The 12327-nt window shown below is 39.9% G+C and overlaps 1 protein-coding gene across 6 annotated transcripts in view; it reads left to right on the plus strand.

The window, feature by feature from the left end:
* KCNQ2 (potassium voltage-gated channel subfamily Q member 2) overlaps window positions 1-12327 on the plus strand; it is a 73473-nt gene that overhangs the window by 15435 nt on the left and 45711 nt on the right. For all 6 annotated transcript variants that reach the window (XM_072110901.1, XM_072110903.1, XM_072110904.1 and 3 more), the window contains exon 2: window positions 12156-12246. In XM_072110901.1, coding sequence (XP_071967002.1) covers window positions 12156-12246 — 91 coding nt within the window. The remainder of the gene's footprint in view (window positions 1-12155; window positions 12247-12327) is intronic.

Consider the following 12327-nt stretch of genomic DNA (forward strand, 5'->3'; position numbering starts at 1 on the left):
GGCCCACAGTGTCAAGGGCCCTAAAGAATGGAGGATGTGCACCATTATATACATATTATGCTGCACATTATACAGCATAGTATGTATATAACATATAGGTGATGTATATATGCTGTATATGTGTGTGTGTATCTGTTATGTGTATATGCTGCATGGTGTGCATATACTGTATTTGTATATATATTTGCTGTACGTCTGTATATGGTATTGTATATGTGTATATATGATATATGTATAGCCTCTATATGTATGTAAATTTGTTTGCAATGTATAAATGTGTATAGAAATGTGTGTATGAGTGAAGAATGGTATGTTTATGTATATAAGCATATAAATGTGTGTTTGTATGAGCGTAATATTTTACACTTGGTTTTTCACCTAAAAAGTCACAGAACAAAGAAAACATCTGTCTTGGAAAGATACATTTAGGAGCACTGCAACAGACAAAACCAACAGACCTGGCATAGTTGCACAAATGCACCTAGAAAAAAGGTTTTATTTGTAATCTATAGTATATTTTTTTACATTTTCAAATTAACTTAAAATGAACATTATTAATGAATTCACTTTTGTTTAGGTCATTTTGGTATCTAATGTCCTACATTTACACTGGCCCCTGTGCCAGTTTTCTGTCGGATTTTGCACATATTTTTTCAGTGCAAACTGCTTGCACATGTATTGAAGAGGTGGCCAAGACACATTTCTAGTGCATGTGACACAATTGTGGCGCACATGACAATTTGTGGAGCATGCTGCACTATACCCGATGCAACACCATGATAGTGTACGAGGGCAGAACTTGGCCTAATTGCATATGCATTTCTAGGGATATGCAAACAATCAGTAAAAGAGGCCCGCCCCTCTACGCTAGCACCGCGTTTGTAATACGTGTTCCAAATATAACAAAAGTGGTGCAAGCTGCCTTTGTGCAGTTTGTCTCACTCATGTGCAGGTTGCACCAGGTAATCCAATAGTGTTGCACCTGTGTGTATTAAACTAAAAAAAACCCTCTGTTTCTTACCTTACCTCATTTTGCCGCAGCAGTCCCTTCCTCTTCTCCCTGGCTCAGACAGTACCTCGGGGGAGGAGGGGGGATGATCCTGCCTCCTCCTGGCCATGAGAAGCCTGCTGCTTCAGCTGCTCCTCAGCTCTAATGTACGGGACCAGGAGGAGGCAGGAGATATTGGGGGAGAGGGGCAGCCAGGGACAATATCCCAACTCCCATGACAGCAGTTGCAAACCAGGACTGTCCCGCCAATTCCAGTGCGGTTGGGAGGTAAGAAAGTGGCACAAACTCCGGCTAAACACTGATATGCCTCTTTAGGTGCACACTTTTCTTTGTCTGTTGGACAAAGTGCAACCACAACACAAAAGTGGCATAAACAGTTCTTAAATACACATACAAGCTCCAAATGCACTTTTTCTGGTGCAAACACAATGACATATCTATACCAGTTGTTACTGATCACATGAGTTTCCATGGAAATGAATACGCGATCGGTCCCTGTGGTTCAAATGGAAAGTTTGAAAACAGCTGAGCTGCTGACCTTAGTCTTCTAACCCTAAGATTCTAATCTTAAACCAATAACCCAGTAATCATAAACTTGCCCTACACCACTAACCCTGACATATAATAAAGTTCCAGCTGCCTTCCCCCTGGGTTGGTTCCACCATGCACCCCTTTAAAGGGTGGTAATTTTATGGGTGCACAACTACAGGCTTGAGGGGGTCTCCTAAGAAGCTACATATTTTGGCTGGTATTTATGAATCTTCTGTGGTGTCAGAGTTGCAAATTTGGCCTCTGATCTTATTCACATGCCTATTTATCTTGGACATTTGTTGTCTTTGTTCCCCATTGACTATGCAAAATCATATCCTCAATTGTTACAATATATTCTGTACAGGAACCCAGTGACGGTGACATTAATTTATAAATCATTCTTGAGGTGGTGGCTGCTGGGCGGCTGGGAATTGTCCATGGTTCATTATCATGTTTTTCATAGTGACAAACTTTTATGTAGCTGGATCCATTTTTAAAACTTCCTTTCCTTCCTTTACCAGTCTATCGTTACTTTTACCATGAATTAGTTTCTGCACTGCTGACTCTGGAGTGAATAAGGCTGTTATTTTGGAGCAGTCCACATTTATTTGTCTGCTATCAAAACATTTATGAAAGTGTTTGCCTTTAGGGTTGTGATGAATGGAGTCAAATTGGTTTAAAATACCTGTATAAAAATGCTACATGGCCTGAACTCACCTACATTGCAATAGAATATTACAGTATGTAGTAATATGTCATAATACTAAACTTTCTCTTCTGGTTCCCTATTACATCCTGCTGGAGGCAGAGTGTAACCAAGATCTTTAGATGACATGCCCAGGAGACTTGAAGAATAACTCCTGGCTGTTATGACCCCACTTAAATATCAGAAATGTTGGCACCCATATACATGTTAAATGTCAGCACTGATCGGGAGCGATAATCATGAGAATATAGTAGACACCCTCCCTGTATGGAGAGGAAACAGTCTGTGACTCCTTTTACATACAGTGTTAATAAGCACACATGGTTCATGTAGAGAAAGCAACCTTAAATTAGATTGGTTTGTTATGCCCTTTGCACAGGGTATCTTCATCACTTACATCCTTCACATTATTCCTGTGATTTAAGTGCTGTTGTATAGTGTGAATAATTCTCATTTTACACCTATGAGCTGCCGTGACCGTGATCTCATGATGCCCCATAGAATTGAATAGAGTGCTGCTCACAGATAGGTCAGGGCCAGGAGACTTACAGCATTAAGAATTTTGCTGTAAACTGTAACCACAGCAAGATCTACCAACATACTATTTGGAAAGAAAGACTATCAAGAAGAGAAACCTAATAAAATGGCTTAATATGTTTTTTTTTCTATAAAAAATGCCTGTTTTCCATAGCCCCTGACCTAGTTACCTTTTCACTATTGACAATATACATTTATCTCCTATCCACAGGTTTTAGGGTAAATGTCTTATTGTGGGGGGTCCACCAGAGCTGCTCTGTATTGAGATGCCTTGTTCTAATTATTGGTAGCGTCCTGGCAGTCCTATGAATGGGGATAAATGCTAATACAAACCCTAATTTTAAGGGAAATTCCCTTTAATTAGCATCTGCTGTATTTTAAATGACTGTAGCAGTCCCCCCATACATCTCACCACAGCTAATCACTGCACCAATTAGAGAAACCAAGTACAGAACCCCCCCGCAATCTGTCAGCATTAAACTCCAGATGTCCCCAAATTCTCCTCAATTGATTTTTCATTTGCTTTTTAACTAGGTTACAGCAAGCAGAGGAGGCCTGGTATTCAGCGGCTGCAAATGAACTCCACTGCCATGAAGAAGACATTGCCAGGCTCCTCTGCCATTTATCACGAGTGCTGGCATTAAACCTGTGAAAATTATTCATTATTTCCTGGGTGGTGTAGATGTATCTGCAACTTAAGTGGCCTAAGAAATTGTGCAGAGGGTCAGATGTCAGAGGAGAGGCTGGGTTAGGGGACCAGGCTGCAGCTTGTAAATTCCCGGATATGGATAGTGATGGAAGGATGTTGGGGCTCAGAAGTTACTATATGTCATGCTAAAAGCAGAGCACTTGTACTCTATGCCCTTTATATGGATTTTTTGGTCCCAGTGGTAGTACATTAGACTGTAGGATTTACTGTTTTCTTTGCTTTAAATGGATGTAGTGGGTTGGTTAGCTATTATAGGCCACTCACTATAATTCATAGAGTCATCTTTTTAGCTGTGCGCTCTATCCATTTCTTAGTCATGTCTGATGTAAGGAGAGAGGTGCTATTACACATAGTTGTCAACTTCCAAGGCCTGATTCATACAACAATGTGCAGTATACAGGACATGAACAATGGACCGTCTACCTTTGGTTAGTAGGACATGGGTGGGCTCTGCTCACGTTGCCGGTGAACATCAAAATTGTTAGTCAAAGGAATACGATCAGCTCTATCATTTGGTGTCTGGGTGCCTGCCACTTTCACTGCCTCATCGCACCTCACCTACTGTACATTAGACCTCAATGGGGGCCGTGAGCTAGCCGCAATTTGTGTGGATAGATCACAGCCCCCAAATATGGTCATGTGCATATAACCAAAGAAGGAAAACACAAAAGGATTAAATGGAAGGAGATGCGCCGTTTGCAAATATACCGTAAATTTTATTTGCACAATTTGTTTCCAAGCTATCCCTGATTGGGATCATGAGGCCAAAGTAACGTTAAGAAGATTAAGTGGTAGACAAAATCACCATATTCACAAACTATTTATTTAGGACGGAATACTTAAAGGACATCTACCAAAAGCATCAAGTATTGAAAAACAAAGTAGCTCCTCAGACCCATTTGCATAATTTTTAAAACCTTTTTTTCTTAAAAACATTGGCATAGATAGCTTAAAGAAGAGTGGAGGGAGCACACACCATCCTGTAAGTGAACTTCCTTGGTTTACAATCCTTGATCCTGACGTTAGATTTCGTGAGATCCCCTAAAAAATACAGACCACAGATTAGATCACCCAAATAAATAGAGACGAGGCCAGATTTTGCATATTTGAAGATACAGGTTCTGCCTATCTTTTATTCTACGTCTGGAACATGATCTTGAAAGGCAAAATATTACATCAGGAGCAATTTCAGATTCAAGTTTGCTTTCAGATTTACAATATTTCTTGTGGTTCAAAGTCATTAACACTGAATTTTGAAACTTTGGAAATGTGATGTGCTTATGTGTAAATGTGGTGCTGAGTACAGTGTTCATTTTAGGACATGATCAGAAGTCAGTCATAGGTCACATGATGGCACGTTTGATGCCTAACACTGACACCTGAATCTGACACCTGATACTGACACAGTCTAAGGTGTCAGGTGCCAGATTTTAGGCGTACAAGCCCTGATAAATCTGCCCCATACTGCATAACTTACATGTTCATTTACATGCCTGAATCAAATAAGACATCATATAGAACAGTTGCTGTCCATAGGCCACATATGATATTGCTCAGCCACATTTACCCTCATGAAGCAATATTAGACACATCCTATAGATAAGAGTGGGGCTACATCTGCTGTGTGAAGGGTTTCAGTTTTAGGATACAAACCAGAATAGTTTTATTCACTGACATCTATGATTGATTGTGTTGCAGAGGTGTTTAACTTACATTTTATATCTAGACTGAATACAGATGGAACAGTTGTAAACTATTAGATCTCTACAGGTTTTCAGCCTCTGCTGTGTCTTCAGATGTTGAGAAATTAAGTCATTACTTGTACTTGTAGCTTTTTATTGTACTATGAACTATTGTCAGTGCTCTGGCAATGAGTGGGTTAAACCTAAGACATCACTTAGTCTGCTTGCCAAGGATGAAGAAAAAACATCATGTCAGCATAAATGGACCTGAATCCAGCTCCTCCTGATGCTGCCGGGTCCAATTTCATCAGTTAAAAGCTTTAAGTAAATGAAATGCAGTTTTATTGCAACTGATTTGTGTTTATCCTCTTGTTTTTCATCCATATTTGTGAGCAATCTCCCAACATATTTGTCTCAACTACCTTATGCCCATGCGGATGGTGCCTTTGCCATCGATCGACTCGCCAGATTCCTATGTCCTCCACCTATATGGTAGAGTTTAGACTATATGTTCATTAGTGAGATGGGAGGCTTGAGGCAGGTTGTACATCATGGGCCAGATTTATCAAGCTGTCTAAAAGTCAGAATATTCTTAGTTGCCCATGGCAACCAATCACAACTCCCCTTTAAAATATTGATGAGCAATGGTAAAATAAAATCTGAGCTGTAATTGGTTTCTATGGGCAACTAACAGGGGCGTAACTAGGAGAGACTGGGCCCCATAGCAGACCTCTGAATGGGGTCCTCCCTTCGCCAGGCAGTCTTCTTATCCCAGGGTGGTTGAGGACTCATATCTGTTTCAGTGACAGCAGACCACATGGGGGAAGCAGACAGCAAGCTAGAGATGAGAGATTCCTGGTCCATCTGTCTCCTCCCCCATCATTTCTTATCTGAGTTCCCAACTCAGCTGTGTATTGTAGATTATTTCACTGTTATATACATATTATGATGTGCAATGTGCAGCATAATGTGTATATAAAGGTGCACATTTGCCATTCTTGTGTCAGGTTGGAAGCTGGGGCCCCCTGACACTGTGGGCCCCATAGCAACCACTATGGCTGCTACCACTGTAGTTACACCCCTGGCAAGAATATTCTGACTTTTAGACAGCTTAATAAATCTGCCCCTATGTCTCTGAATTCACTAGAATGAATGACTATGCTACATATGAGCTCAGCCTGCACTGTCATGTATGTGCTGTTATAGGAGATGTCCCCTGTAAAACTTTTGTTGGCACTAGACTACAATATGACTGTGAGGCAAATTATACATTGGGGAAAAAACGGGTAGCAGAGCTGGGTTTCAGGAAAAGAAAGCACAATCCAGCGTGACTGTCCAGCAACTTCAACTTTTATTCACATAGAACATCTAATAGTCAGAACTGGGGTTGTCAGATGTTGAAGATAAAAATCTGTTGTATCATCTAGCAATGGCTAGCCTGTGTTAGATGCAGTAGTGCTAAGTTTGTTTCAAAGGCAGCAGTATTGAGTTTGTCAATTGGCAATATATGTCATGGATGGTTTCACATAGGACTGCTGGTAAAACTAATACATTTGGGGGGATTTAACAATGTGTCTCAGATTCCGCCAGTTTCTAGCTAGAAAACACTTATCGTTTGCTGCGCCAGATTTATCACTGTGATGATGAATCCTGGTGCAGGATAAGACTGTCGGTTCCTACTTTAGACCTACTTTTAGTTTGTCTAAACTGTGCGCCAGAATTTTGGGCGCATGGACGATTTCCCACAAGCCACACTCCTTTCTAGTGAGGCCACGCCCATTCCCCCCAAAGGTCACGCCCCTTATTCAGACAAGTTGGAAAGCTGACAAAAAATTGTCTAAAAGCCTTGATAACTGTGGTGCAAGACATTTTAGACAGTGTTTTAGGCGCAAAACCACCAGAATTGTGGTACAAGTGCGTTTATACATCCCCCCCCATTCTGTGAAATCAAACTGCTATTTTACAATATTCAATAATTCAATTTACTTTACCTCTGCTACATATTTGGGTAAAATTGTGCACTACAATTGGTCCATTTAATTTTCCTCCATAAAGGAATGATTTTTCTGGAATTCTGGGTAATTGTTTTGATTGGATTGATTTTATGAGTGACATTTTCTGTATATGTCTGGTTCTTGGGTCAGTAACATTTTGGGGGCATTTTCTCTGCATAGTACGTGTCTTTTCTTGTGCCCAAATCCATTCTGCTCCAGATTTATTAGGTGTCAGTGGCAAAAGATTTTTTTTCTGGGTTTTTTGGTCACTCAATTTGGGCACAGCTTTTGCATCCCGATACTTCTCCTGCACTTCTTGTTTCCTGACACTTTTTTGGTGCACAATAAGACCACCAAAAGCAAGTCTACCAACTTCTTAAAGGGAACTTGTCACTAGGAGATCCATTTTTAGCACCCCCCAGTCCCCACAGAGCAAAGTACATACACCAAATTTTTTATACAAAAACTCTTTGGCAGTGTATGTACTATGTTCTGTGGAGACTGGGGGGTGCTGAAATGGGTCTCCTGGTGACAGGTTCCCTTAAACCCCTTCATGAGTGTGCTTTGTCATTTCTGACGTTCATTTGTTCTTCATAGGGTGCGCCAAATACATTAACACAGCTAAAATCTGGTGGCAGAAAATAGCCTTGCGCCACACATTAATTAATGTGCGCCATTGTGTTATTCATAGTCTGGCACCAGAGATTCTTCAGCCATCAAGGGAAAGAGAAAGGTTTTTTGAGCGGCAGGTGGGCAGAGTTATGGGGCTACATATTCAAAGGCACAGACCTTCTCAATACAAGCAGAGGACAATTGTATGCTGAGGCCTCTTTTGAATTAGATGTGGGCAGACACGTTCCTGTGGGCATGATGTTGGAGGTCTTGTTCCGAAATCCTGATGTAGAGAACATGAGTGCAAACCGCCATGACAAGTATTAGGTCAGTACCAGTTTTCAATATCTGAATATACACAAGAGCATAAGAAATAGAATAAAATGGAAAGTTGCTAAATTTTCCGGCCTAGGGCTGACTATGGATAGAGAAGTCTGGTCAGCAGGTCATCACAACGTTAGATGATGTAATATTGGAGACACCAAAGTGAATATTTGCTATTGTAAGAGCAGCCAGCAATTTAAGTAAATATAACATTAAAATCCATCATGTTAAACCAGGGACAGTTAATATAATTTTCTTATGTTTGTTATCCATGGCCTCCTTCCTTCTAAAATCAACTTTTAAAATTAAGATAATGAGCCTCTGTGATCAAGCTTTGCAGAATATAACACTGTCTCGCTGTCTTTGAAGATCCTCCAAAGGTCCTGAAATGTCTCTTGTGTACATGTCTATTGAGAGCATGAACAGATGTTTGAGGCGGATTTCTTGGGTGAAGGTCCTTCTCAGTATAGAATTTGATGAGTGGTTTGGGTGGCCAAGGTCCCCGTAGGAGGCTTGCACCCAAAACGCCTATATATACTATATAATCCCCTACTGTGGACAATGACCCAGACAATTATGTTGTAACATTAGGGCAAGGCTCCATATCACAGTGTTACAATAGAGTAGAAGAAAGGGTGGAAGCGTGGGAATCCAAGGACTGAAGAAACAGAAGAGAGCATATGGTCTCCAGCAGCACAGAGTTCCATAGAATATGTGTGCGTGCACTTTTTAGGTGGCAGTGATCTATATACTGTACTTTTTGGACTATAAGATGTACTTTTTAGCAAGAAAAAATCTTGCTAAAAAGTGCCTGCGTATAGACCGAAGGTCACGAGGATCCAGCACTGCCGTACATTCTTGACCACTGTAAGGCAGATCGGGTGATGCCCTGATATAGAGCTGCACCCGATCTCCCAGAGAGGAGAGCCTCTGCACTGACTGCTCTCTCCTGAGTGTCCTACAGGACCTGTGGTGATGTCAAAATCATGTGACTGATCACGTGCTTCATGCTGACCTGGGACAGGGTAAGAAGATGGGGAAGGGGGGAAGTGTGGGGGGTTCTGTGTGTATAGCTCAGCTGTGTGTGTAACTGTATGGATGATGCAGAGCTGTGTGTGTAACTGTATGGATGAAGCAGAGCTGTGTGTGTAACTGTATGGATGAAGCAGAGCTGTGTGTGTTACTGTATGGATGGTGCAGAGCTGTGTGTGTAACTGTATGGATAGAGCAGATCTGTTTGTGCTGTGCTTTAGTGCGACCAACAGGGATATTTTAATTGGTGTAAAATATATTTTTCCTATTTTGCAAGTCTAAATCTGGCTTATGGTACTTATGTTTGATACCAGTGAAGACTGTGCTGTAAAGGTTCCTCAGCTGTCACCCCCTTCACTTATATATATAATATCATCCAGGGGCACCATCTCATAACTATCTCGTATTATGTTAGCCGGTCCCTGTGATGACAGTCTTGGCTTGCGGCTTCTAGAGCTTCCTGATAAATTTATAAAATGTGTGTTTTTACTAAAACCACAGCTTAATTTTCCATCTCATTATCTAGTTATATTATCTCAGAATAACGGGATGTTATAAATGTCTCCAGGGCAAGTACGAATACAATGGGTGTGTATTACTCCTGGGACATTTGCCGGGTGTAGTTAACCAAGGTGCTGACTGTAGAAAAACCACAAGGAAGTGCTGAAGTCAAGTTATTAACTGGATATTGCTCTCTTCTCTAAATTTGAGATGACCCCCGGGAGTGAGGAAAAAGGATCCCTTCACTCTCTCCCCAATAATTGTTCTGTGTTTGCTGTGCTGTACCTTGGTACCTCTCTTGGGAATCTGTCCATCAACCATCCCCCTTCTCTGCAATTAACAAAGCCATGTAATTCCTGTAGGTGTTGGTTTCTCATATGTCACGTAGGAGGCAGGAGAACAGGAACATAATATGTAATGCTTTTGTACGATTGCAGTGTACAAGTGATATGGAGGAGTGCTCCTAAAATGTGCCTTACCCAAAAATACACAATTTTTTATCTGTAACACTAAAGAACAATTAGAGGTTATGGAAATTTTACAACACGTGCAGATATACATATTGTACAATGGGATTCCATTACAGTACACAGTAGGGGTGCAGCTATAGGGTGTGGAAAGGTAGTTATATCCTCTAGAGACTGATGGGGCCTCATAATAGGGGAAAAATTAATAGTTATATTCTTGTACATAGGGGGCAGTATTATAGTAGTTATATTCATGTACATTGAGAGCAGTATTAAAGTAGTTATATTTTTGTACAAAGGGGCAGTATTATATGAGTTATAGTCTTGTACATAGGGGGCAGTATGATAGTAGTTATATTCCTGTACATAGGGGGCAGTATTATAGTAGTCATATTCCTGTACATAGGGGACAGTATTATAGTAGTCATATTCTTGTACCATGTGTACATGTAGAACGTGAAGACGGGTGGCACTACTGAGTGTGCGCTGAATACACTGAATGTTGGTCTCCATATTTCATCATGATCTCTGCAAGGGATTACCAGCATTTGACATATAAGTCGTGGATTGAGGGAAGTTGATAGGAGAACTGTGGTGCTCTAGATTCCCAGCATAGATATATCCAAATGTTGAAAACAAGTAATGGAATGGCACTCACCGCGATACTCACAAAAACAAGATGTGTTCGTTACAATTCATGGGGAGGGGAGGACGCAGGGACTCACAACATGACAAATAGGACAGCTGTTTCGCGCACACGGCGCTTCATCTGGCTTGTCTGTTCATATTCTTGTACATAGGGGGCAGTATTATAGTAGTTATATTCTTGTACATAGGGGGCAGTATTATAGTAGTTATATTCTTGTACATAGGGGGCAGTATTATAGTAGTTATATTCTTGTACATAGGGGGAAGTATTATAGTAGTTATATTCCTGTACATAGGGGGCAGTATTATAGTAGTTATATTCTTGTACACAGGGGGCAGTATTATAGCACTTACATTCTTGTACATAGAGCAGTATTCTAGTAGTTATATTCTTGTACATAGGCGGCAGTATTATAGTAGTTACATAGAGAGCAGTATTACAGTAGTTATTTAATTGTACATAGGGAGCAGTATTATAGTAGTTATAGCCTTGTGTATAGGGGCAGTATTATAGTAGTAATATTCTTGTACATAGGGGGCAGTATTAATAGTAGTTATACTCTTGTAAGTAGAAGCCAATATTATAGTTATTGTATTCTTATACGTAGGGGGCAAAATTGTAGAAAATAGATTCTTGAAAATACGGTAGTATTATAGTAGTGTTATTTTTGTACATAGGAGGCAGTATTATATTAGTTATTTTCTTGTACATAAGAGCAGTATTATAGTAGTTATATTCATGTACATAGGGGGCAGTATTATAGTAGTTATATTCTTGTACATAGGGGGCAGTATTATAGAAGTTATATTCTTGTACATAGGGGGAAGTATTATAGCACTTACATTCTTGTACATAGAGCAGTATTCAAGTAGTTATATTCTTGTACATAGGCGGCAGTATTATAGTAGTTATATTCATGTACATAGAGAGCAGTATTACAGTAGTTATTTAATTGTACATAGGGAGCAGTATTATAGTAGTTATAGCCTTGTGTATAGGGGCAGTATTATAGTAGTAATATTCTTGTACATAGGGGGCAGTATTAACAGTAGTTATACTCTTGTACTTAGAAGCCAATATTATAGTAATTGCATTCTTATACGTAGGGGGCAAAATTGTAGAAAATAGATTCTTGAAAATACGGTAGTATTATAGTAGTGTTATTTTTGTACATAGGAGGCAGTATTATATTAGTTATTTTCTTGTACATAGGAGCAGTATTATAGTAGTTATATTCATGTACATAGGGGGCAGTATTATAGTAGTTATATTCTTGTACATAGGGGGCAGTATTATAGTAGTTATATTCTTGTACATAGGGGGCAGTATTATAGTAGTTATATTCTTTTTCATAGGAGGCAGAATTATAATAGTTGTAAGTCAATGTTCTCTTTATTTTCAGGTTCTTGCTTGTCTTCTCCTGTCTTGTGCTTTCTGTGTTTTCCACTATTAGAGAGTATGAGGAGAAATCTGAGGGTGCCCTCTACATACTGGTATGTAAGAAAAATAGCAATAATGTGTGTAATATAAACCATAATAAGGTGAAGTGATGTGTTATGCAGTCTGGGACTATA

Source organism: Engystomops pustulosus, chromosome 6 (assembly GCF_040894005.1).
Source record: "Engystomops pustulosus chromosome 6, aEngPut4.maternal, whole genome shotgun sequence".
Lineage (NCBI taxonomy): Eukaryota > Metazoa > Chordata > Amphibia > Anura > Leptodactylidae > Engystomops > Engystomops pustulosus.